At 34.0% G+C, this 27,603-nt stretch overlaps 1 protein-coding gene across 1 annotated transcript in view; it reads right to left on the bottom strand.

Annotated features, from left to right (window-relative positions):
- LOC118181464 (uncharacterized) overlaps positions 1–27,603 on the bottom strand; it is a 171,504-nt gene that overhangs the window by 71,573 nt on the left and 72,328 nt on the right. Inside the window, exon 2 of the mRNA XM_085820614.1 lies at positions 1,881–2,039. Within this exon, the coding sequence (XP_085676740.1) occupies positions 1,881–2,039 (159 nt within the window). The remainder of the gene's footprint in view (positions 1–1,880; positions 2,040–27,603) is intronic.

Here is a 27,603-nt window from a genome sequence, read left to right as displayed (position 1 = left end):
TTATATGTAGAGATTTCATATTTTGGACAGCATTTATGAGGTTTTTATTAAGAAACTCAACTATTTCAAAGCAAGCAATGGCAACACTGTACCGGAAAAGAAAAACTCAGTGCGTGCGACTGTGTATCCGAAATTCTAAAGACCTGCTCTTCTTAAATTATTTTGCGATATTGCTGTTAAATTGAATTTGATGGTTTAAACGTAAGAACGTTATATTTAATAAATAAAGGTAACACACAAAACGCTAAAAAACGCCCTTGTGGGTGTAATATAAAATGTGAAAGTTTTTAGATTTAAAAAAAAAAATTAATATCTAAATTATGATTCCGATTTTTTTAATGGTGGTTTATCAATATATGCTTGTCATTAGACACTCGACAAAAACGTAATTATATATTTTTCTATTACTTTATACATGTATATTTCATTTTTTATAAAAAAAAATGAATACATTATTTTCAACAATGGCTGAGCTATTTTTATTGCCACAGATGTTTTACATTTAAAATGACTGCAATATATTGTGGTGTTGCACGGCCCCAACCTGCAAGCAACAATAGTAGTGACTGCTATGAACTGGAAAATACACAAACTCTTAAGAAGGGTTTAAATCCCTTTTTATTCCACTTTAGAAGTTACAGATGCGTGCACTTGACGCTCACAAACTACGCCGACCTTGCGGTAAAATAAAAATAAGAAACTAAAAATGAATAATAACAAGTTACTATCTACGAGGCTCTCTAAACGTGACTAACCTAACCGCGTTCTAAGATACAGCTGATATTTCAGCAAACTTTCTGAATATTAAGTTGAAAGATCCAACTATCTGCCGAGGCAAGCACACAAGCCGAAACGCGCGGTTCTTAACTTTCTACCTAGCAACCTTCACACTCGTGAATCAAGAAAGCACACTTTCGAACTCGTTTCCCTTCTATTTAACTCAAATTACTTCCGCTGAAAATCTGAATACTTTTTGCGTTCTACTAAAAATTTACATACTCTGGCATTGGCAATTCCAGGGGAAAGTAAGGCTTGACAGGAAAGATATCTTAAACTTAAAATAAATGTTAGTTAAAATAAATATAAACCCTACAATATGAAAATACTTTATTTTGATGTGTTTCAATTAAACTAAGATTTTAATCTCATTAAACGTTGCCGCGATGTTTTCAATAAAACAACGTTTTCATTAAAAAATTAACACATACTTTTCAATGATATCACATATTTTTAAAGTTTAGAATATTTTGCTATGCTTAACCACATTTTTCAAGATGGGAAGTTGCACCATATTTGCTTTCTTATTTATATTTAATAAATCTTTCTTTAAAAACTTTATTAACTATTTATTGAAATAGATTTATGATCAGACCATTTAAAATGTAGAAATCGATGCAACCAAATTTATCTGATTCGGAAATCATTGCGGTTTTTATGAATTATTACAAGTTTCTATTTTTTTTTATTAAATAAATGCATATTTATTATAAACGTGGTCTGTAATGTGAAAGACTCGAACTATAAAATGTAATAAAATGATAAATGCTGTCATGTTAAATAAATAGTCTACTGAAACATTTAAAAGTTAATGACAGACATTTTAACAATTTGTGTAGCAAGTTTCTTTGCTTCCTTGCACACAATTTTTTTAAATTATAGCTAAGATTAGATTGGTCAAATAGTTTATACATCCTCTCTGCTTGTTTAAATTTCAAATATTTGTATGATAAATATTTATAGGAAACCAAAGACTCGTAACGAATTATTTTAATAAAAATTTTAAATCTTAGGAAACACGTTAAGACTACTAAGAATTATCTTAGCATGAAATAATAAAATAAATGTTCAGAGATTCTCAAATTTAAATCTAGATTTCTTACCTTTGTGTTGATCCTCCAACCTATAGTTCTCAGTACAATTGAATTTTATTGGACATCCACATGAATTTGTTTCTTCCACCTTACAACCTTTACTCTCATAATGTTGAAGATACCTCAGCTCACAATTACATTCAGATTCTGAACTTGCATTGTAATTTCCTACAAAAGATAATTTTGAAATAAGCACATAATACTTTTAATAAGATAATAAAATTTAGTCACGCAGAAAAATATGCACTACTTCAGACTAAAAACTATGGCAGTGAGCTCCTTTTGCTCTGCCATTTAACAAATATCAATATTAATATATACTTAGATAGTATATACTATCTAATATTGATTATTATTAATATAGTCAATATTAGATAGTATAATATAATACTATACTAATAAGTTTAAATTTAAATTTCATTCCTAGCAGCAATGGCGCAAAGAATAATTAATTAAATTTGTATTTAAATTAAATTTATTTAATTAAATCCAATTTATTCTTATGAAACAATTTTGTTTGTACTTAGCAGCTTTAGCGCTAATTACCTGGTTTGTTTCTCTTTTTAATTTTAAATACCACTTTCATTTTCTAATAGTTTTGTTTTTATTTTAAACTCGCTCTCTAAATAATTTAGTTTAATTAACTTAAATAGTTTAATACAATATGTTTGCACATTTTTTAAAAATTTTTTTAAAAATTATTTTGGCTTTTTTTTTCCTTTAAATTTGCTTTTTTACTTTTATACGTGTTTGTTAAAATTTGATTTTTACTATACTAATATTATATATATTATAATATATACTAATACATACTATACTAATATTATAATTAGTATAATGTATACTATACTAATATTATATACACTTACGAATTTTATACTTAGATAGGAAATTTTAGTAGAATTATTAGTAAAATTTTGTATTTCTTCTTTTGAAACATGAAGAATGTAAAGAGAAGCTATGCCGAAAAAGTAAGAATACTGGGGCAAGTGCATTTAACATTGAGTAAATAGGTACCTTTGTAATTTGGCGAGACATCGCCAAGCTGACAACGGTTTTGGCGATTCATTTTGTGGCCACCAATCTGGCCACCACTTGGCAACATTTTGGTCCGGTCACTGTATCACCATAATGTGTAATGAAACTGAATGCATGTAATTGACCGCTATGTTAGCTGTAACGGTAATCCCACACTGTCCTAATTGCTTTCCAGCAGAAAGTAATATAAATATCTTGGCGGCCGGTTTAAACTATAAAAGCCCGGAGAAAGAGCATCTGAGTTCAGTTGCTTAGTTATTATTGTTGCGAGTTGTAGTTCCGCGTGAACTGAGACAAATTCCAGTAGTCGGCTTTCTCTTCAGATGCGCTTTGCATCGTGTTGCGTTTAACGTTCTTAGTAGTTTAAAGTATAACTACTGATTCTACTGTGAACACATGTACGAATATTTCTGTGGAAATTTCCGAAGTTCTGAAATATTTCTTTTCATAAAAATAAGTTTTTTTGATTTATTATCGGACTTGTCTAGTCAGTCTATTACGAACCCGTACATACGCAACAATACGAAGACAGTATCACAGAACAGCAAATAATATCACAAAACAAATACATGTCAGTATAAGAATTAAGAAAATTATCTAGAAGCTCAAAAGTTTAATGCTACTTTTAGGAATGGATTAAGGGGCAAGGGATTAAGAGGCATGGATTAAGGGATCAATGACCTGAGAAGTTAGTCTTAATCTTCTACAAACAGGATCCGACCATATTGTGGCCGAAGTTTTATCCCGCATAAATGATATCTACCTAGCTTCAGCTGACGTTTCCACTATGGTTGATGAGCAGGCTAAAAAAACCCAGTTCTCTAACCTACTAGCCAAGCCTGATACATCACTTTACTGTAATGTTAGTACTGGAAAAATTCGACCACATCCTTCCAGAGAAGTTACTCTATTCAATCTTTAGAGACCTCTATTTTTTATCCCATCCAAGTATTAATTACAGCCTGGTGTAAAATTATTTAAGAAAGATTTGTCTGGCCAGGCATGTTAAAAGACATATCGAATATCGTGCATAGACTCCAAATTTTAGCGACAAACTCTTAGCCCTTTGCACTCTTTTCCTGTTGTTTTTAAATGATTCCAGCACGTTCACCTCGACATTGTGGGACCCTTGGCTCCATCCAAGAGATATCCTTGCCATCGTTATACATCGTTTTTCTCGATGGCTTGCAGCGATACCTGTGCAGAATATGACTGTTGGAATCGTCGCTTGCACAACCTATGTTACACATTGGATCGCAAGATTCGGAGTCCCAAAAATTATAACTACGGACCAAATGCGACATTTTAATGTCCTCAGTAAGATTTTACGAATTCGCCACATTTAAACTTCCTTATACCACACATTTAGCAATGAACTGGTTGAACAATTTCATCGGACCCTGAAGTATGTCATCATAACACACCGTACAGAAACTTTAACCATTGTTCTTCTTGGCCTCCACTCAGCTTTATAAGACGACCTTGGTTGTACTTGTTCTGAGATGATCTACGGAACAACATTGTCCTAACAGATCTTGAGATGCAGTAAAGCGTAAGAATAGTGGATGTCAATTATCTAAAAAAGCGCTAAGTGCTTTAGTGTACGCCATGAAATTTAAGACAGCTCAGCAAACAACCCGTAGAGATCGCCACCTAATCAAAGCTGCTGTTGTCCAGAACGGTGTCCGCCGATAACATCGCGGCAAAAACATCGCGGACGAAAACGTCGCGGAGAAAACAACGCAAGGCAAAAACGTCGTGCTACAAAATATCGTGGGAGAAAACATCGCAGTTCTAAAACATCGTGGTACAAAACATCGTCGTCGAAAATAATGCAGTTCAAAAACTTCGCAGTTTAAAAACATCGTCGTTGAAAATATCGTGGTAAAAAATAAAGTATCTACAAATCATCGCATAACGATAACTTTGCAGACATGCTTTTTTCATGTTTTAATAATTGTAAAAGGATGTTCCCATAATGATTTGTGAGCGCAAGATGTAAAGAAGGATAATTTTTACTTTCACATATTTTACTAACTAATAAATTTTTGCTGAAAAGTAAGAAGAAAACTTAAGCATAAAAAATTAAATGCAAATTATAGGTTATACTTTTCATGAAAAATTACCAGTAAAAACTTCATAAAAATGATTTATTAATGGCCTTTGTTAGTTAACTATGTCGGTTTAAAATTCTATTAAGTGCTATACGTTGCATTAATTTTCTATGCTTAAGTTTCATTCTTATTTTCTCAGCAAAAATTTATTAGTTAATAAAAAAGTATAAAAGTAACAATTATCCTTCTTTCCATCTCGCGATCACAAATCAATATGGGAATATCCATTTACAGTTATTAAAGCCTGAAAGAAGCATGTCTGCGATGTTATCGTCATGCGATGATTTGTAGATACTTTATTTTTTACCACGATATTTTCGATGACGATGTTTTTAAACTGCGATGTTTTTGAACCGCTTTATTTTCGACGACGATGTTTTGTACCACGATGTTTTAAACTGCGATGTTTTAGAACTGCAATGTTTCCTCTTTGCGATGTTTTCTCCCAACGATATTTTGTAGCACGACGTTTCTGCCTTGCGTTGTTTTCTCCGCGACGTTTTCGTCGGCGATGTTTTTGCCGCGATGTTTTCGGCTGTAACCGTTCAGAACCCATTGAATCCACTGATAACGCGTCTAGAAGATACATAATCAGGCAAGTCTATGCTTGAGACGGAATAAGAGTGTTAATAAATCGACACTAAATCGCTGGAACTGCGATGACGAAGGTGACATACGAAGAAACTGCAGAACATCTTAAAGCATGAAAGTTACGAACACTGCTCACAAAGAGACAGGAAACAAACTAGTGACCATCTCGCGAAGCGAAATTTGTCAGATATTGAGAAATTTGCCAGATATTTTAAAGCACTTAAGATTTCTGTAATGAGTGTCGACAGCAATGGACTCTTCATCATGTGACATGTAAATGGAGTTCACTGCAATATGACCATCGGTAGAGGAGCCAATGTTACCATCACCCGAAAAGATCTGCCTCAGCGCCTGAAAGGTAAACTCATTTGGACGACGCCTTGATTGATAAAATCAACGTGGATGGAAGGTTAAACGTTAAAATCCCGTTTGGAAGTGCAACCTACCATCACACGGGATTTGTAGTAGGTAGCATAGACCCACGCATTTCGAATTAGATTGCCTAATGAAATACAATTTTCCCTTAGACTTTAAAAATCATAAACTGCAGTCTGTTTATGAGGTTATAACCTCATTCGGAATCAGAGACGTTTATTTTCGTCCATCAAATAACAGCCCACAGCACTAACAAGAATAGAATTCTTACTACCTGGATCTATAGATGAAAATAGAAATTTCTGTTATGGCATAATGTATATTCTAAGAACTAGCAGCCCGAAAGGAGTACTGGTATCCTCGTACTGGTATCTCAGTGGACCTATTGAAAACTTTCTTTCTTTCCACCGACAGGGAGGGAGCCGATCTACTGCGGCAGTTAGCATATCGGCCAGGTCGGCCAGGTAGCCCAGCCATCCCAGTAAGAGTTGCCACTGTAAATGATGAGGCGAAAGATATTGCATATGGCGAAGTGGTTCATGTAACTCCAGTCAAGCTGCGCTTAATGAATCAGTGGTCTTACAGTCCCTATGTCTTTGGAGAGCATAACATGCAGAACGCACAATTATGGAATGCTGCACAACACGTTATTAACAAATTTCGATATGTTTTCTCCCGCAAGTCTTTGGAAGCATGTCGAAATAGGTTAGCAGACATACAATTAATTCGGTAGATCATCCACCATCAAGCAGTATCCAAGATGTCTACCGATTGCTAAACAGGGAGCAGTAGGAAAACTTATAAAGGACATTCAAGAAAGTCATGTTATGGAGGCTTCAGTAAGTCCTTGGGCCTCTCTCACCATTCAGGTCAAACAGAAGATCGTTCAACTAGATTTTGCATTGACTATCGCCGGTTGAACGACATCCCGAAGAAAGACACCTACCCTATTCCTAGACATTATGAACACTTCCTGGAAGAAAGTGGTTTGCGACTCTTGATTTAAAGAATGGATACTGGGAAGGTAAAGATATACCCTGATGACAGACAAAAGATGCCATTTACTACTAGATAAAGATTTGGCAGCTGAAGGTGATGACGTTTGCACTATATAATGCCCCGGCAATATTCGAACGCCCTATGGAGACTGTACTGAAAATACTTTCCTACGAAGCCTGTCATATATACCTGAATGACATCAACATCACGGGGAAAAGTTTTCAAGAGCATTTAGGAAATATTAGAAAAGTGCTTCAGAAATTGAAGGAAGCCATTCTAAAGTTAAGTTATCAAAAATGTAAACTGTTCAGACATGAAGTGAAGGTGTGTGGCGTGGATTTAGAAAATGTGTCTCCAGTTAAAGATTGGAGACTCCCCGAAAATGAACATCGGTGAGAAACTTTCTGGGGCTATGCCCCACTATAGATTTGTGAAGGACTTTTCTTTTAACATCTACGACAATCCTGACGCATAACTCAGCTCCACAAACCATTTAGTTTCGACAAATTAGAGAAATGAGGGTATCGGTGCTATTTTGTAGGAAGGAATGAACGATTAAGAATGTGTCGTAGCATACTGAAGTCAATGTCTGTCTGAAATAGAGAAAAATTATTGGGCCACCAGGAAAAGGTTGCTCGACATAGTTAAAGTCGTAGAACACATTCACCATTACCTCTGTTGCAGAAATTCCTGCTCTGCATAGATCATGTATCGTTGACCAGGCTCTTAATTTACAAGAATCTTAAAGGACAAATAACCAAATGGATACTGTTGTAAGGATTTTAAGTTTTACTAACGTTTATTTTATTTTAAATCTTTACTATCACTTCTTATTTTCTACTTCCGGCCAGAATTATAAGCGTGAAGTTTTTTATGCAAAGTTTGTCTGGCGAACGCCAAGTATTTAAGTTGTGGCCTTTTGCCAAGCGAAAAGAGGAAGCAGTTGAGTCAAAGCAGGCCGCTTACCTTAGAAGTTACGCAGTTGCTGTTTGCCTTCCAGGCCAGAGGTTTTAATCCTCTTGATAAATTTAAACGTATTGTAGTGTTCTCAGTTATCTGTACTACATACGCCTTCCTGTTAATATAAGGCCAATCTTCCACGTTTATTAGTTTAAAGTTAAATTAGAGTTTAGTTTTATTTTTATACTTTTACGTTAGACCCCAAGTGGCGGGTCAGTGTATTCCGAAGTACGGAAGTTATTGTATATAGAGAAAAATAAAGGGTTTTGTATACCCTTCGTCTGTATCCTGTCTACTTACCACAATTAGTGAACATAGCTTTAGTAAGCTCTCTGTTCCGAGTCAGGTCCTTGTATGTTCCCGAAGAAGTCTAGAAGGAACATTGTCCCTGTTCGGGCGCCACTATCAGGGTCAATGTTCCTTCTAGACTTCTTCGGGAACATACAAGGACCTGACTCAGAACAGAGAGCTTACTAAAGCTATGTTCACTAATTGTGGTAAGTAGACAGGATACAGACGAAGGGTATACAAAACCCTTTATTTTTCTCTATATACAATAACTTCCGTACTTCGGAATACACTGACCCGCCACTTGGGGTCTAACGTAAAAGTATAAAAATAAAACTAAACTCTAATTTAACTTTAAACTAATAAACGTGGAAGATTGGCCTTATATTAACAGGAAGGCGTATGTAATACAGATAACTGAGAACACTACAATACGTTTAAATTTATCAAGAGGATTAAAACCTCTGGCCTGGAAGGCAAACAGCAACTGCGTAACTTCTAAGGTAAGCGGCCTGCTTTGACTCAACTGCTTCCTCTTTTCGCTTGGCAAAAGGCCACAACTTAAATACTTGGCGTTCGCCAGACAAACTTTGCATAAAAAACTTCACGCTTATAATTCTGGCCGGAAGTAGAAAATAAGAAGTGATAGTAAAGATTTAAAATAAAATAAACGTTAGTAAAACTTAAGATCCTTACACTGTTACATCAGGAACGCAACATAACTATCCGTCAATAGGAAAGGGTGGTAACAAGGAAAAGCCAATGCCCTGCCATGAAGACCCTTTTCAGAGAAAGATGCCGATATTGATCGGGAGTCGGAGTTAAATGCGAGATACTTAATACGGTCGTACGACAATTTATAAAGTGAACATCATCTGAGCCAGACCCATAGAGTGACGGAGTCAGAAAAACCCAGTTGGAAGACTGCTACATTAAATCCATAATTGACTTAACGAAATCTTCAAACAAGAAACCTAACTAACAAGACATTTCGATCTATAATTCTACAATAAAACAATACTCTACAGGACTCTCTCCATAGTTGAAACGGCATCTGATACCGGAAGTTCAAATCGGAAGATGCAAAGCCATTCCGATGGCAGTTGATAGTTCCAAGATCACGGATACACGGCGTCCATAAAAAACTACATATAGCAGTAAGACAGGAAACCACTTCGGAAAATGAAAACTTTACCGAGATTCCGAGAGCGCTTCTATTGGAGCTATGCAATGGCTCATGTGCATAAGTAGTGGTAATCTTGTGATGCCTGTGTGGGCTAGAAAGGCAGCTGAGTGCAAGAAAGGCAACTGAGGAAAGCTGCAGCGTTACAGTGTAGGAGCGCCTTTTGAATGCATTGTCTTCGACATCCTGGGATATTTGCCACGAACTGCTAATGGCAACAAATATATCCTTGTTATCATTGATTACATTACAAAGTGACCTGAAGCGTGTCCTATCTCTGATCAAGAGGCTGTTACGGTACCAAAGGTAATGATGGTACAGCATTAGATTTAGATTTTCAAGTTTGGAGTGCCTCTTCCATTGCATTCTAATTAAGGAAGGAATTTTATCTCGGCTGTAATTAAGGAACTCTGCAACTACTCGGCACAGTAAAAACCTAAACTACACATTTACATGCACGGCCAGGCAGCATGGTAGGTAAGTTTCATAGAACTATCCTTAAAAATCTTTCGCTGATGAAACCTATGGTATTGGGACTATGTTACCTCTGTTCTTACTATCGTCGTGTTGTCCACAGGAGTAATGGCTATTTCCCATCCGAGTTGCTTTTCTGGTCGTGACATTCGTCTGCCTTGTGATCCGCCCTCCAGATGCGCCTTCATTGACTGAGAAGTACATTCATAATCTCCAAGCACGGTTTTAATTGCTGCACGATTTTGTATGAAAGCGAGTCAGTTTGGCGACGCAGAATATGAAGACCTGATACAAGACGGAGCTACAGTACATCGATTTAACGAAGGTGACAAGGTGTAATTATGGAAACCGATTGGACGAAAGTGACTCATAAACTACGGGGGGGGGGACAGGGCACCATCGAAGCAGGATTCCGAAATAAGGTATTACCAAACGGAATAATGCCTGTTCGATGGAAAAATCTACTATGCTAACTACCGCCACCGACAGGGGGGAACCCAACAGATCAACGACATTTATTTAAAAATCTAAATGTTAATACAATTACATACATTGTCATACATAATTCAAGTTGTACAGCATCGTAATCATCTTTGCAAAAATGCTACGTATACATTCGAATAAGTAAAATAGATCGCAAGATATATAACATTGCTGATAATTTGATTATGCGTAATAGTTATTTTCAAAATTAACAAATGTCCAAAAATATAAAGTCCAATTAATATAAAAAGTTCAAATAATATGTGCAGAATACTGCTCATTACGTCCATTAGACACAGTAAGTAAATCATTTGAGTAATGTTCTTAATTTTAGCAGTAAAGATCAAAATGGTAAGTTATCACTTTATGCTCAATATTCGCAAGTGCATATTATATCACTTTATGTTCAATGTTCATAAGTTCACAAAGTAGAGTTATCAAAGAATTTATACTGTTCATGAATTCACAGGGCAAAATGTTCATAAAATTGCTGTATATATTATACTAAATCAGAATATAATTCAGAAGCAATATTTTGCTACGTAATGTTTATGCATAAATGCACACTAAACCTTCATATCAAGACCAAATATAGTAATTTGCCACCTAAAATCTTAATAATGTTCATGAAAATTTTATAATACAAATTATTACTCTTAATTTTGAAAGTAGAAACCAATTAGATATTTTCTATAATTGTTAAAATTCAATTTAACCAATTGTTCAAACATAATTTGAAAATTTAGTTGTGCTCAGAAAAATATCCTATAAAGATATTGATAGTTTGGTCATGGAGTATAATTAGAGGTATAAGTACACAAAAAGCACTCAGAAGAAAACAGGAATAAAGACAATAATATAATTGAAGAATTATTTAGGAGGCACCCAATGGTTATGCCATCAAATCAGCATCATATCATCATGTAGTCTGAAAATATTCGTAACCATAAATTCGATCTTTATGTACTCATTACATTTATAATAGCAAGAAATTTCAAGAATCTAATATTGATATTCATTAAGTTCAATATAATTAAAGTTCTCAGTAACATAATCACTGAATAATAACAAATGCCAATTCTCAAGAATATCATAGTGATAATATTTAAATCATATGGAATCACTAAGATCAAATTTGTTCAAATTCCTATCTGCTAAACACTAAGATCAAATTTGCTCAAATCAAATCATGAAACAATAACAAAAATTGAAATTTAAATACAATCAAGGTAATTCTAAATCTTAAATATATTCCAAGGTTTCCAAAATCCAAAAGAATTCGAAATACTTATATATTCAATCATAAAATAACAACAAAAGACAATACTTGATAATACATTTCAAGAAATTCTGAATCTAAGATTTGCCTTCAAACATCATTTTATAAAATAGAACATTATACAATGTTATCCATTTATTGCTGAAGTTCAATAAACAAGCTTATACCAACAATAACAAATCTTATAATGCAAAGATTCAGTCATATTAATCAGCAAGTAACTCATTATCTATTACGTATGAATTTATATGAAAAGACAGATAAACAAATCATAAAGTGCAAAATTCAACTATATAACCATCAGGTGATACATCAGTTATAAACTTGTGGATTTATTTGAGAAGACAAATGCTGTTTAAATATTGGACATTTATTTGAATTTGCAAAGTGGTTCGTGTCATAAGTAGAGAAACCCGTCTGTTTATTGAATCTTACACAATTTATGCAAACCGGACCTTCTGGGCAGTCAGGTACTAAATTCGATTTAGAACTATGAGGACATGAGCGCTACTCTCTACACTGCTTAATAGAGTGTGCATAAGATTGATATCCATAACACCTTAGTATTCGAAAATATTGTCTAAATGGGTAGAAATCAAATCCAACAAAGAATTTGCCACAGTATCCCAATGAGTCCAGATCTTGTTGACTTATCTTTAATACTACATTCTTTGAAGCGCCATATTTCGACTTAAAGCTGGAAACCAGTTGGAGTGGTCGCGAAAGAGGCTTTGACAAACACTGAGAAATCGAAGTCTTTAGATTTTCTAGTGTCATTTCCTCTGGTAGACCACAAATGATCATTGATATAGCAACCATAACTGGCTCTAGAATATGAAGTGAACTTGCTTCTGGATATCCCTTTTAAAAGTTGGCCAAAATAAACAGTTGATCCGAAGCAGTAGATGTAATACATAATTCTTTCTTTTTATTAAAGCGCATATCTTTAATTCTAACCCCCCCCCCAGTTTAACTGGGTTAACCAAAGAGGCAAGGAAGTCTCTCAAAGCAGTAAAAGTCGCATGTTCGTCTGAGGAAATAAACAAAACTTTCTCTGACGATTGTACAGAGTCCAATCTAGATGAGTTTGATGACAATGGGAATTTTGAATTAGATTCTGAGGAAGTACTATTTAAAGGGAGATTTTTCTGTTGAAATTTATCTTTCCGACTTAGAGAATCTGTTTGAATTTTCTATCAACAACTGTGGAAACCGTAGAAGGTGGACCATCTAGTAAAATCACATAGAAGTACTCACATGTTTAGTTGATAAGTTCGCATGTTTAGTTGATAAACACATAGAAGTACTCACATGTTTGGTTGATAAGTTCAACCTATCAGTGTTGACAAAAACATCTTGCAATTCCGGACAACAAGCAACTTGAACGTCCACTTGCTCAGCGGCCTCATGTTGCGAAAAATGAGTTATTGTAGAAACATCTACAGATGTTAACCCTGTCCAACCTGAGTTAACTTGGAAATCTTGTGTTTCAGGAACAAAATTAGCGCTAATCTCCACACTCCACACACTTTCGAAGTTTTTAAAGTTTTTCACTCAATTGTAATTGCTTCCTCATTGTCATCCAACCTCAATTGCATTTGATCTATAATTTTATGCTGTTTATTAATAAGATGTTGTGAAACAAGCATTATATGCTTTTTCTTAAATGTTTTTAGAAGTGTTCTTAACTTCTTAAGATCTGGTTTCAGTAATTTATAGAGTCTTTGTTATTGTCATGCTTACTCAAGAGAAAGTCAATGTCAGAGGTATACGGTGGTTCTGGAAGATGTTTTTGTAAGTCTCTTAACATAATCTCAAATTCTGAAACTAAAGTCTGTGATAAACAGCCAGACTCCGCCATCACAATCTCAAAAAACGCCTAGAATAACTACAGTCATTCACACAATTCTAAACAGGCTGAACGAAGTCGTAGTTCGTATCCATAAGTCACCAAATTCTAAGCCTAAGTCGTTCATTATAACATGCTAGCCTCCTTGGTTGAGAACCTCTGTTCTAAACGAAGGTTTGCCATTCTAATACAAAGATGCTAATAAAAAAAATCTACTTGTCATACTTGAAAGCATGGTAAGTACTATAAAAATTTGTAATTTTAATGACCGTGAAGAATATTGTACGAATCCTGTGTTTTAATCCCAGAAAATGTGACAACTTTTATTAATAAAAAAATTATGCTGAAGTATGACGCAGGATCTTTATCTCAACTGTTTTTAATGATACCTTCATCAAGTTATTCCTTGAGGAGAATCGAGCTCGTCATACTTATTCTGTAAAATTATCCGATTTGCAGAGAAATTTAATTCTATTGAAAGGTTCGTGTACATTCAGACTAACTTGCAAAAGCTACAGAGCACAACTTCAACTATTAAATGCAGACACAAAATGCACAAATAAACGAAATTATGACTGGTTCTGATTTTTAGTAATAAGCCAGGAGCGGTTGTTCCCGGTATTAAAATGTTATATGAAGTCCATTTAAATGATGATTATAAAAAATCATTTTAAATATTGCAATACAAGACTATATTTTATTTCCTAATTTAAAAATGAGAAGTTTATTTTGCAAAAAAATGTTTTAGCTCAAACCTATTTCAAATACATGATGATCTGCTGAGGTTCAAATCATTACAAACACGCAGAGGTATTATTTGGTTAAATACTTGCAGTATGGAATTAAAGTTGCTCCGAAATTACTGCAAATCCTTCTTAATGGAACGCTAAGTATGTTAGATGGTGTTATAGTTTGGCAATATTCTTACAAATTACTTTGGAAGAACTTGCTGATGGACTGTGACGGGTTCTAACGCGCCTTAAAAAAATATAGTCGCAAATAAATACAGAAATTTTCCCTTCTGTGCAATCGAAATAGAATTTCTAATAGTATTTATCTATACAAATCCAAAGCCGTATATACAACGGCAATTCCTAAATACACCAATGTCAAATTTAAAATTACTCAAAAAAGCAACCTTAGTATTACTGTGTGGCGTAGATTTTGAAGCAAACTCATACAGAAAGAACATTCTAAATTACAAAAGTGGTCCCGACTTGAAAGAAATTTGAGAAACTCTGATTTAAGCAGTTATTTCGATCCTAAGACTGAAAATTTTCCACTAAACTAACTTTTCTCATATCGTTTTCAAATGGGAACCACTCTTATAAATAAAAATACTCTGCAGACCATCTTACGCTTGTCCCCATTGAAAGTAATTTTTAACCAATTACTGTTAATACCAATACGGTTATAATTTTAAATAACAATTAATTAAAATTCATTTATTTTTACATTGGTACTCAGTAATGAAGTTAATAGAAGAAAACTTATTTTTAATAATTCAAGGCTAATAAAGTTTGGATATAATGTTTACCTTATTAAATAAAAATTATATTGGTACTCATGAATAAGCCAACCGATTCTTGCATAGCTATTCTATGTTTGAATGTTTTGCTGTTAAGAAACATCACAGTCACAGTGCTTTAAATATCTCTTTTGTTCCTAAAATTTAGAGAGGAAGTTCGCAGGAAGGCTAACCAGTAATAAATTTTAAAAAATATCAGTCTTGGAGAAAAAGTGATATAAAATTGCCATACGTAATTTTCAAACTTCGAGATTTTCAGATATAATATGGTATACGCAGTTAATTTGACTTTTTTTTGGGGGGGAGGAGACTTAGGAGGCCTATAAGGGCAGACTTCCAGCACCACTGAATCGGAAGTTCTGCAATATGCCATTATTATGTTTACTACTTGTACTATCTATTGCAAATCCCTGTGAGGTATGTGATGAAATCGCGTATGGAAAACAAACCAATTGCTTTATTCTTCTGTGTGAGAACTGCTGTCTCCACTAACAATCATAATAATAGAGTCAAATACGGCGAATGGGTTGAATGCATTGGAGTTTTCGTGATTTTTTTTTCCAAATATAACGTAAAAACCAGCCAGTTTCTTTTACAAAATCCGCCACGAATCCTTCTCTTCCCTTACGCAACTAGCTCTAGTAATCAAAATAATCACTTCTTGTCACATATACACAAAAAAGGATTAAAAGAAAATTTAGTATCAGAAAGCAAGGAAAGGTTTTTTTTTTAAAAAAAAAAAAATATTTGGTTACACGTTTTGCTTCTAAGTCCATCAATGTTTGGTTTATATTCCAAGACAATTAAGAGACTATATTTTAAATATAATTTTACACTAAGAATACATAATTTTTAAAGATTATGCAGAGCTGTTTGGTATTACGTTTCTCTAATACATCCCAACTAAAATTAAAAAATCACATTTTCCGAAGAATTTCAATTTTTTCTGAAGAATATCAATTTTCTTATGGGAAATACTTTTTAATACTGAGTAATCCTGCGTATACATGAGTATTTTTGTACGCGTGTAAGACAAAAATCACGTTTTCCGTTACAAATGAATAAAGATACACGCATATAAAAAATTACTTGCTTTATAAAAAGGGATAATTTGCTTTCATGAGACTTCCTCCTCAGACGGAAATGTGAACAAAGAGATTTACAACACAAAACATTAGCAGGAAAAAAAAACCCACTTACGTTTTTGTATCGTCCAGTTTTCTATTATTCGAGACTGAGTTAATGTTAAATCAGCAAGGAAGCCGAATTTATACGAAGAAATCAAATATATATACATTTGTATATCTTGATAACATATAATGTTACATACATAATTACATATGATGTTACATATAACGTGAAAAAAATCTCTAGTAATAGATTTTAAAAATTACAGAAAAATCTGCACTAAAAAAAAAAAAAAAAAAATCCGACATATTTCGTAAACTTGTTTAATGCTGCCAGAAAATACAGTTACGAAATCTGTGTGTTTCATTCGATATTTTCTAATCTGTTATTAAAAGTCACTGTCACAGAACGGAGAAGAAAAACTTGCGGACGTGGCGCAGACAAAAATTATTGCTGGACAATCTTGAAATAGATATTCTTAATCACACATCATAATGGATGCAATATGCACCCCACAGTTTCATATAGCTTATCACATCTTTAGACAATGGAATACACTGAGCGGTGAAACGACACGTGTTAGCAGAGCGAGAGGAAAGAGGAAAAGATATATCAAATCACGGAGTAACAATTATAAAAGATGAAAGCAATATTTATTGAGAAGATAATGTTTAAACCTTTGGAAGAACCCTAGTCATAATGAGTATTTTGACTTAACCTAAGTCAAGGGTTGAGAGAAGTAATGAATAAGTTTGCTTTATGTAAGTTTTTTAAAAATATTTTTGCGTGCGTACGGGTTCGTAATACATTAAATGCACAAGTCCGATAAAAAGTCAATAGAATTTATTCTTATCACAAGAAATACATAACAAAAGACTGGAATTTTCCTCAGGATATTCTTACAAATGCTCACAATAACAGGCACTAATAATCAGCATAAAGCAAACACGTCAAATAGAACGCAATATAACCAGTAACTATACTCTAAACTGCTACAAACGTTAAAATACAACGCAGTTCAAACAGTGAAAGCATATTCAGTTCGCGCGGAACTAAAACAAATCGTAGTAAGAGTAATTAAACAATTGCTGAGACGTTCTCTCTCTGGCATTTTATAGCATTTTAATCGGTCGCAGAAATTTCTAGTAATTTCTTTGCCTCTCGAGATTTTTGAAAACCAACAAAAGGAATTATGGTTACAGCTAACATAGTAGTCAATTAAATTTATTCAAATTACATATAAATTACCGAGATAAAGTTTTATTCACTGTTAAATACACGAGCTCGCATAGCTTTCTCTTAAAATTTGTCACGCGCTGCATTGCACGGGGAAATAAAAACAATTTTAATTATAATTCTACTAAAAATATCTAACTAAATACACAATTCGTAATAATATATTTCACCTCTTTCTCTCTACCTTCATATTATTTTATACATAAGATTTTTTTTAAAAAACTTTCTGTAATTACTGAAAGTTTTTCATTATTTACCCTCGCATATTTCCCGCCTAGCATTTTAGGCCTGGTTGTCAAAATTTTAAAAATATTCGCGTAATTTTCCCTTTCTCAATGCATTCAGAGAACAACCACCATCCCCAAATTTTAAAATGGATTCGTCCACGTAGTAATTGTCTTTATTACTACCAAAGAACCCCCCCCCCGAAAAAAAAATCACAAAATTAACCAGCGAAGGTCACGCTGAACTTTTCCCTTCTAACTGTTGCAAATTATGCCAGCCTAATACAAGAACAGACCATTACAGCGAAACAAACACGAACTGACATCCAGTCTACAATTTCGCTGTGTCAGCTGAACATTCATCCTCTCCAATTATTTATGGATAATTTGAAGCCTAATGAGTAGCAAAGATATCATCAAGAACGGACTAGAGTCACGCTATAGGCAACTAGAAATGAAGATACCTTATTAGATATTGCAATATTAATGTTACTATGTTCTCCAATTAGAATGTAGGTTTTCTTTAAGGAAATAATATTGTAGGTGTTGGTGTATTTAATTATGGCAAAGCACACTAGGGCTATCTGCCTAAGGGGAGGGATGCCTTCGTAGAGGACTTTCTAAGGGAAACTGGCTCGTATACACGTTACATATGGGGAAAACCACGAAAACGCCCATGCAGCCAGCCCGTTCGCGGGATTCGAACCTCGGACCGAACTACCAGTGTTCAGCGACTTTACCGCTCGGCCGCTGGTGGGCCTAAATAATATTGTAATAGTTACCTGTAGTTCATCATTTGACTACAATTCAGTTGTTAGGTGTTTATTATAACCTTTCTTTCGGAAATGAATTTATTCGCATAATTTTTTTCCCCTCATCGATATCTAAGGACGATAAAATTAGTAAAAAAGAGGGAAAGTTACGCGGAAAATATGGCACTTTATTAAAACAATGCACTAAAGACGTTAATATTTTAGAGATACATTTAAAATTCCATCTCTATGATTTTGTTTCGCACTATGTTAAACTAAAATAGTTCAAAGACAGAAGTAACGATTGTTTTCGACATAATTAAGATTCGAGTTTTAAAAATCAAAATGCATTATAAAGTCATGCACTCGGAATATTTATTTTATGAATGATCTAAAACTTTCACCCATAAATAAAACATATATTTCAGAGCTTCATAATTTTATGATAAAAAGTTTTAGGAAATAGTTCTTTTGTAATCATGCACAAATCTGATCAGATTAGAGACTTCCAAATATAAACAAGATAAAAGTATAAGTTTGACAGATCAAAAATATTTATCTTACGATTGATAATGCCTAAGAAGGTTCAAAACCTGACAAAAATTAAAGTCATGCTTGTAAAACTAGAGCAATATTGTTTTCGCTTGCTAAAAAAACGACCACAATAAAACTATAAATATGGATAAGAAAAATTTCGAAGTTTTCTCATGTTGTTGCATGCAGCATGCATACGAGTTCGTAATAGATTGACAGCACACCAAACCGACGATAGCTTAATATTTTTTTTTTTTTTTTTTTACCGAAAGAAACATTTTACGGTTCTCGAACTCTCCACAAAAATACTCGTACAGATCTTCTCAGTCACAGAGCACATTCAGTAGTTACACTTCAAATTACTAAGAACGTTAAACGCAGCACAATCCAAAGCGCATCTAAACAGCGAAGCCCACACGGTGGTGTGGTGTATTGAGAATATGGCAAAGCACACTAGGGCTATCTGCCTAAGAGGAGGGATGCCTTCGTGGAGGACTTTCTAAGGGAAACTGGCTCGTATACACGTTACACATGGGGAAAACCACGAAAACGCCCATGCAGCCAGCCCGTTTGCGGAATTCGAATCTCGGACCGAACTACCAGTGTTCAGCGATTTTTCCGCTCGGCCGCTGGTGGGCACCGAAAGCTCACACGGAGAAATCTCAATACATCGTGGTCTACTTTTAACTGAGGAAAAGATGGTCTCTTTGGGCTTATATAGTTTTCCCCGGCCACCGAGAAATCTCTAGTAATTCCATTTCTCGAAATCTCTAGAAGGCATATACATTAAAGTTACATAGAGGGATCAATTACAGTTATACGGAGACAGAGGACAAAATATATTGTTTTTAATGACTCCATCCAGCTCGTGTAATTTGATGGGTTAGCTACTAATTAATAATATTACGGGTAAATAATTAAATAAATTACGCTTTGCTGAATGGCAACAAAACATTGGCTGCCGAAGATAAAAATATTTCATTTCCCGGATTTTCCCTTTTAAATCGCTTAGTTTGTTGAATACATTCGAAAAGAAATGTCTTCCAAATGGCAACAGACTGCTTTTAAATTGTCGAATTTTTTTAATCAAAATGTTATTTAATTCGCACAAAGTATGAAATAAATAATAATAATAATTAAAAAAAATTCGAAATTCAAAATTCAGACTTCGAAGTACATATGATCGGATGGAGTGTTTCAAATTTTGGTGTCTGTAGGTGGCGTCGTTTTCCCAGAATTCGAAGAATATATATGCATATGTGTGATGATTATTTAGTTCGTTGCAGATAATTTTGTATTAGATGGGAAAATATCAATTATTCTACAGTCGTGAGTGGGAAAATCACTGAAATGTCGATAAGATGATGGGAACTTTTGAAAAATTATAAATTAACTTGATAATTCTAACATATCATTATTACTTGTTGATTACTCTACAGCATAACACAGAACAATGGAGACAATCTGCAGACAAGAATTTTGATTATATCGCATTACATTTTTAACAATGAACAAAACAGCAGCCAAGCAAGAGACGTCCTTCAGCTAGCAAGCGTAGGCAGAAAAAGAGGTAGATACTTGCAGTATTATTTATAAGCTTGGAAATTATTTGCTTTATTTCTAGATAGCGACTCAGAATTTCGTTTTGCGATCACTGCAGAGAAAGCATGGTACAATATGGAGCCTTGAAGAGGGAATATGTACAATTAAAACAGAGAACTTAAAGGATCGTTCCTATTAAGTTTGATTTAGTAATAAAGTGTTCTTCATATTTTGATATCTTACATACATATATTCATACATACATAAACGCATATATATCTACACATATTATAAGGTATTTCTCCCACTTCCCTATCGTGCCTTCGTGGTGTAACGGTAGCACTCTGGGCCGGTATTCCAGAGGTCCGTGGTTCGATTCCCTGCGAAGGCGATTGCATACTTTTCATCTTTTCTGCTTCCAAAAAACCTAATGACTCTACAATATATATATGTACATGTGTAAATATAAAATATCTATCTTTCAAAAATCTTTCAAATGATAAATTAATAATAGCCCTTTAACTGGCTTCATTCTAAAAATAGCAGAGCAGAGCAATAATATTTCTAACTAAACTCACTGCAATTCTGATGCATACTTATCGCTGAAACCTTAACCCAACATCTGGATATTAATTTGTCATGTGATCTAAAATGGAATTCGATATAAAAAAAGTAATTGCGTCAAAAGATGTTGATACTACAGTCGAAAAACTTACTGTAACATCAAAACAGCTATGCAAAATGCCTCTCGAAGTATTCCTAAAAACAATATTGATCGACTCCTTTCACATATTAGAGATCTTAACAAGGAAGCAGAAAAAGAAAGAAATGTCATCGTACTTGGAGCCCTAACTTGAAGAAAGAAATTAACAAAATTAATAGACAAATCAAAAAACACATCAAATAATTCAAATTGGAGCCACAGCCTTTGCTGATCACTTAGAGAGTCAGTTTACTCCTAATGCTGAACCCAGAGATATTAACTTCACTTATGAAGTTTGTTATACAATCAGAGACTGGCTGAATGCCCCACAGTTAAAAATTTACCAAAATTCGCTACTCCATATGAAGTTCAAGATATTGTTAGGAAACTTAACATCAGAAAAGCACTAGGACAGGATGATATTCCAAAAACTGCTCTAAAAAATTTACCCCTAAACTCGATCAAAAAACTTACCAGTATAATTAATGCATGTCTGACTCTTTTTATTTTCTGGATTTGTGGAAATGTGCAAAATTAAATTAATACCTAAACCTGGCAAAAATTAAATTAATACCTAAGATACAACTAAGCCGGATGGGTATTTAGCGGATTTCGAAAATTTTCGAAAGAATTATTTATCACAGATTGTAACCTAATTTGTCTGTTTCACCTAACGAACAGTTTGGTTTTCGAAAATCTTTGTCTGCCACGAAACAATTAGTTAGACTATCTGAATTTGCAGGTGCAGCCCTTCATAATAGAGAAAATGTTGCCTTACTCATGCTGAACGTGGCGAAAGCCTTCGACCGCGTCTGGCATGAGAGTCCCATATATAAACTTATTCAACTGAATATTGACAGAGAAATTATCATCTTACTGATGTCTTCCATTTCCAACAGGAAATTCATAGTAATCCAAGGAAATGACTGTTCAAACATCAGACCCATTAGAGCCGGGTCCCTCAAGGATCTATTATTTGCCTTATACTTTATTTGTTCTACGTCGCCTATTTCCCCAAGGAAAATCTTGACCATCAATATTTCCTTGGGTGTTAGGCTGATGATACGGCTCTCACGGCTAGATCTACAAATGTTAATCATGCGATAAAGAAATTACAAGGTCAAGTACCTCACATCAAGAGATGGTGCACCTTATGGAGAACTGCTATTAATGCGACGAAATCTCAATTACTTATCATTAGAAGGAAAACATCCCAGACTAATCCTACTTGTCAGCTTATCCTATTCAAAGAAACTGTTCCTTTTAGTCAAGACTGCCAAGTATTTGGGTATAATGTTTAATTCTATATTAAAATGGAATGATCATATTAACAAGATTAGAAACAAAGCAAATAAGGTTATCAATAGATCAATTACTATTGTTGGGAAACCATTCACATACGGATCTTAGAAATAAGCGTCTTGTTTACACACCTCCATTATCAGACCAGTTTTAGTTAGATCTTAGTAAAGAAAGAAACAGAAAAAGAAAGAAATGGCATCTTACCTAGAGCCCTAACTTCAAGAGAGAAATTAACTAAATTAACAGACAAATCAAAAAACACATCAAAGAATTCAAGTTGGAGCTAGGGCCTTTGCTGATCACTTAGAGATTCAGTTTATTTCTAATGCTGAAGCCAGATAAATTACACCTGTGTATAGACCTCTGCTACAAAAAATAATCTCCTGAAATTACGGAACATTCAAAATCGTTTCCTTCGAATTATCACTAATGGAGATTATTATGTCAGAAATGCCACACTTCATGAAGATCTTAGACCACTGAAACTTATCTTAATAAGACAGACACAAAATTCTTCGATAAAGCACTTGGATATCAATACTTTAATTAATTTAATCTCTTCAACTATAAAATACTTGTAGAGGCCTATGATATAAGGCCATTTGGCGCACACCAAAAAAAAGACTGATTTTCCTATCACCTAGTCATTTTTCACATTTTCCTTCCGTATTGTTTTTGAATTTGTTTTGTCTTTCATTGTACTTGTTTTTCATTGTATTCTTTTACACTATGACGAGATTTTCTTACTTTAAACCCCTGCCAGTTAATTTTACAACATTTATTTACTTGCTTTTTGATACACTCCAGCCCTTCCTTATTTGCGATGTCGGGTCATTTTTATGAGCCTCTTGTCTCCCTTTGCCTCGACTCACTGCTACTCCCTTCCAGGTCCTACTTATCATGACTGCATTATGACAATATGTGTCATTAATCCGGACACGGCGCGCTCTGCGCGATATTCGGAGAATATTATGGTTAGATTCGATTCGAAGTCCCCTTCCTTCGTTCTTCTCTTATGCTTCCTTTCGTTGTGTCGCCTTGCCGCTAGCTACGTTTCTCTCACGCAGCCATCTTCTTTTTAAAGGAGGGAAGTGTAAAATATCTATCTTTCAAATATTAAATGAATAATACCCCTTTAATGCCTGGCTTCATTCTAAAACTAGCAGAGCAATAATATTTCTAATTTTCTGCACTTCTGATGCGCACTTACCGATGAAACCTTAACCAAACATCTGGACATTAATTTATCATGTGATCTGAAATGCAATTCGGTATAAAAAGGTAATTGCGTCACAACACATCTTCCTTCGTTCTTCTCTTCTGCTTCATTTCGCTGTGTCGCCTTGCTGCTAGCCACGCAAAGTTTACTTTTATAATTTTGCCCATTGTTTAAGAAATGTAAGCTGTACAAAATTGGGGCGTGCATAGCGCACCCACAGTGAAGCATTATCATGATGTGCATTATCAAGGAATAAAATCATTTGTGGAATTTACCGTTATGTGTGTTTTTCAAGTTTCATCTTTCTAACTACGCAGTAAAGTCATCAAATTATGATGCACAGAACTACCACCAATCCGTTTCAACTTAATTTCCATCAAGTCATTAAAATAATAGCACAGTCTTATTACATATATATGCGTACACACAGAATCTTCATTTTTAATAGAGGTAGCGAATGATTTTGCAATTTTGACATAATGGTAGAAAATTAGTTCACTCGAAAACTTAACCGGTTCCGATGACTTGGTCAATATATATTTGAATCTTTAATTGAAGCTTAAATATATGAAAATGGCATTTACGAAAAATACAGCTGTATAAAATGCCACGAAAACAAAGACCATAATTTGAGATATGACTTTTAAGTCCTGCTTTAAAATTTATTATTCTTAGATCACATGTTCCCATATAAATTCCAATTATCCTGGCAACTGATCAGCTGTTTATTTATGTTATGAAACACCTGCTGAGAGTCATAAAGATGCAAATACTCGTCTAGAAACATAAAAATCTACAAAAGAACGTCTGAATGTGCCTGTTGTCATTCCCTGATTCGTGCATAATCTGAATTGATTGATTTCTAGATAAATCTTAATTATAATACTTTTTCTCTGTTTGCTTGAAGCAGCACTTTTCAAAGAATAATAAAATGCCTATTTAGAAGCTTGCATAACATTTAATATTTATCTACGTCTACTCCCTTTTTACTTTATGTTTGAACACTGTATCCGCAAAATTTGTTTCAGCGGAATCTTTTGCTATTCCAAATTCAAGAAAATAATTATAGATAATTCTTTGTGTATGCAGTTAGATAAGCTTTATCAATTCAATACTTTGACTTTTTTATCCAATCAGTTCCAAGGACATTTTATAATATTAGACCATTAACTATTTTCGTGTTATTTTTTGCATAAGTATTGTTGCGTGCGTACGGGTTTGTAATAGATTGGATGCACAAGTCCGATAAAAAGTTATTAAAATTTATTCTTATCACAAGAAATGTAATAAAACGCTGGATTTTTTCTCAAAGGTATTCGTACAAGATCAAAATATCACGCAGTAGTTATATTTTAAACTACTGAAACGTTAAATAAAATGCAATCTAAACCACAGAGAAAGCTAATTCGATCTCACCGCGAATTTGCTACAATCAACAACACCACCTATCTAAACAAGTGAGCTGATATTTTACTTTCTAGTTTTTATAGCTTTTTAAATCGGCCGCGCGAGACAGTTCTAGCGATTTCTGGAAAGCAAAAAGAGTAGAATTACAGTTACAGCTAGCACAGTAGTCAATTACATTAAATATCAATTGCAGAGATGAACTTTTATTTAATGTTAAATGCACGTGTTCTTGTATTTTTACTTTTGCGGCGTAGCTTTCTCTTAAAATATGTCACGCGCTGCACTGCACAAGGAAATAAAACAATTTTAATTATAATTCTACTAAAAATATATAACTAAATGCAAAATTCGTAGCAAAATTTTAAATACAATTTTGTTTGTTGCTAGTAGTGTTAATTGTAAGTGCTCTGAGATTGTTAGGCTCACCAACAGCGACTGAGTGTTTAGGGCTCGAAGAGAAATACTGTCTGGATTTGCGATGGACATTTTAAGGTATACTGGCTTGGCTTCCATTTACATTTTATATTAGATACGTAGCCTGTTATGACCATGAGACCAACTTGTCTGGTTAGGTGGGTCGGGCTGCGCCGTCACCATCGAGATAGATAAGGCCTGCGCGCTGAGTTACTACGTCACTGCTAGGGGACCGGTCTTCGCGTAGTTTAGCTTCCTTGCTAAACACCCGTTTTTCTAAACCTATTCTATGAAATTGGTATCTCATACTATAAAATCAGTCTAAAACAAAATTACAAGCGGCAATATAATGTTTTACAAAGCTTATACGAATATGAAATATTTTCATTTTCTTTTGTTAGTATTTATTTTCAAAACAAAATTATTTGAGAATGGTGTGGTGCTTTTAAAAGCAAATCATTTCTTTGAAGAAAAATTGTAGTAAAAATTTTAGCTACTTGTTTTAAAATTCAAGTAGCTAAAATTTTTACTTTGGTTTTTCTGTACTGTCTTTGTGTCTGTCGTTGATTCTCATCACTGCATCAAATTTTTTTGTTTCACCCACTACTTTAACAAAATGTTTGCCAGTGGGAACACATGTTATCTCTCATTCTATAATTATTGCATATTTTTTATATCTATCATATTAATGTAGCAGGATTATAAAACATCAAACGAATGCAAGAGACTACTTAATATTTAGACTAACATTTAAATGCCTTATATCAGTCAAAAAATTTTTCTGAATTTAATAAATTACTATATAGTCTAGTCTTAAAATTATTTCTTACTTACATATTGTATGTTAACCCTTTAACTGTCAAGTTATTTTGATGATTTGGGTACACAAATTGTCAAATTTTTTTATTGCAAAAACCAAATGTTTAGCACAAAATAAAATATACTTAAGTATTTAAAAATTGATATTTTGACGTACATGGCGTAATTTTTAAAGTTTTGTAGCCACTGCATATTTTCTTTGAGGCGGCTGTCGCTCAACATGGCAGTTGCAAAGTTCGCTTCTAGTGGAGCATTATTTTCTAAAAATGAAAAAAATTAACTATTTTCTAAAACATAAATAAATATAAGTGAATACCTATTAGTAGTCCAGTAATTCAGTCTTGTGTGGTACAACTGGAAACACTTTTCGAAGCACAAACCAACTCCACAATCACTACACCAGAATCGTGATTCCTTCCTTATCTTTTCCCCATTTTTATCCTTTTTCGAACAACACACTTTGCACTGTCTTGTAGGCTCACGTTTCGCAGGAATAGGAGGAAAATGGGATATAAAATGTTGTTCAGTAAGACGGGCAGGGTTATCTATTGTAGGTGGTCTGCCAACATTCTTTTGTCCAGAAGCTGCATCATCATATTTATGTAAAAGCTCTTCTACAACTTGGATTCGAAATTCTAAAAATGTAATACGTTTCTCAACTACATTTTAATAGAGCAAATATGAGTTCCAGAGTACCTTGTCTAGTAAATGTAAAAATATCTTTTTATAATATTTTTTCTGACATTTTCGGATTGTTGGATGAAAGGATATTTCCTGATCATAGCGATCTACACCACCCATAGTTAGACCGTAATTAGAAACAATCTGAGTATATCGCCATTTTTTATTTTTGAGGCTGACCATGGAAGTATCATGATCATCATCAAACACACATCCTTCATCTTCGGTTGAAGAATCTAAATCATCTATATAACGTTTCAAAGAACTGGACGCTATTTTACAACAAAAAGATCCCATGCACCTTGAACCAAATAACCTCTAACCTTTGAAATCTTCAGTAAAGTGCTGTCATCTATTGAACTGAGCGCACATTAACTTTTCCCGAAATACAGTCGGGTTTGACAAAGAGATGAAGCCGAAATAAACGTCTCCCGATATATATTCGGGTATAACAATACGATGCACTCAAAAAAAAAATTACCCCGAGTAATACTCGGGCGTGACATTTTCGAACACCAGTGCTGTGCCCGAGATTATCTCGGGCATGACAGTTAAAAGGTTAATCTGTATTACAGTTAATGTTTTCCTCTTAATGCTACATAATTATTCG

The sequence above is a fragment of the Stegodyphus dumicola genome, chromosome 7 (assembly GCF_044657685.1).
Source record: "Stegodyphus dumicola isolate Sdum_Otavi_A_Nest chromosome 7, ASM4465768v1".
Taxonomy (NCBI): Eukaryota; Metazoa; Arthropoda; class Arachnida; order Araneae; family Eresidae; genus Stegodyphus; species Stegodyphus dumicola.
Note: the sequence above shows the minus strand (reverse complement) of the source record. Positions and strands in the feature narration are given on the sequence as shown.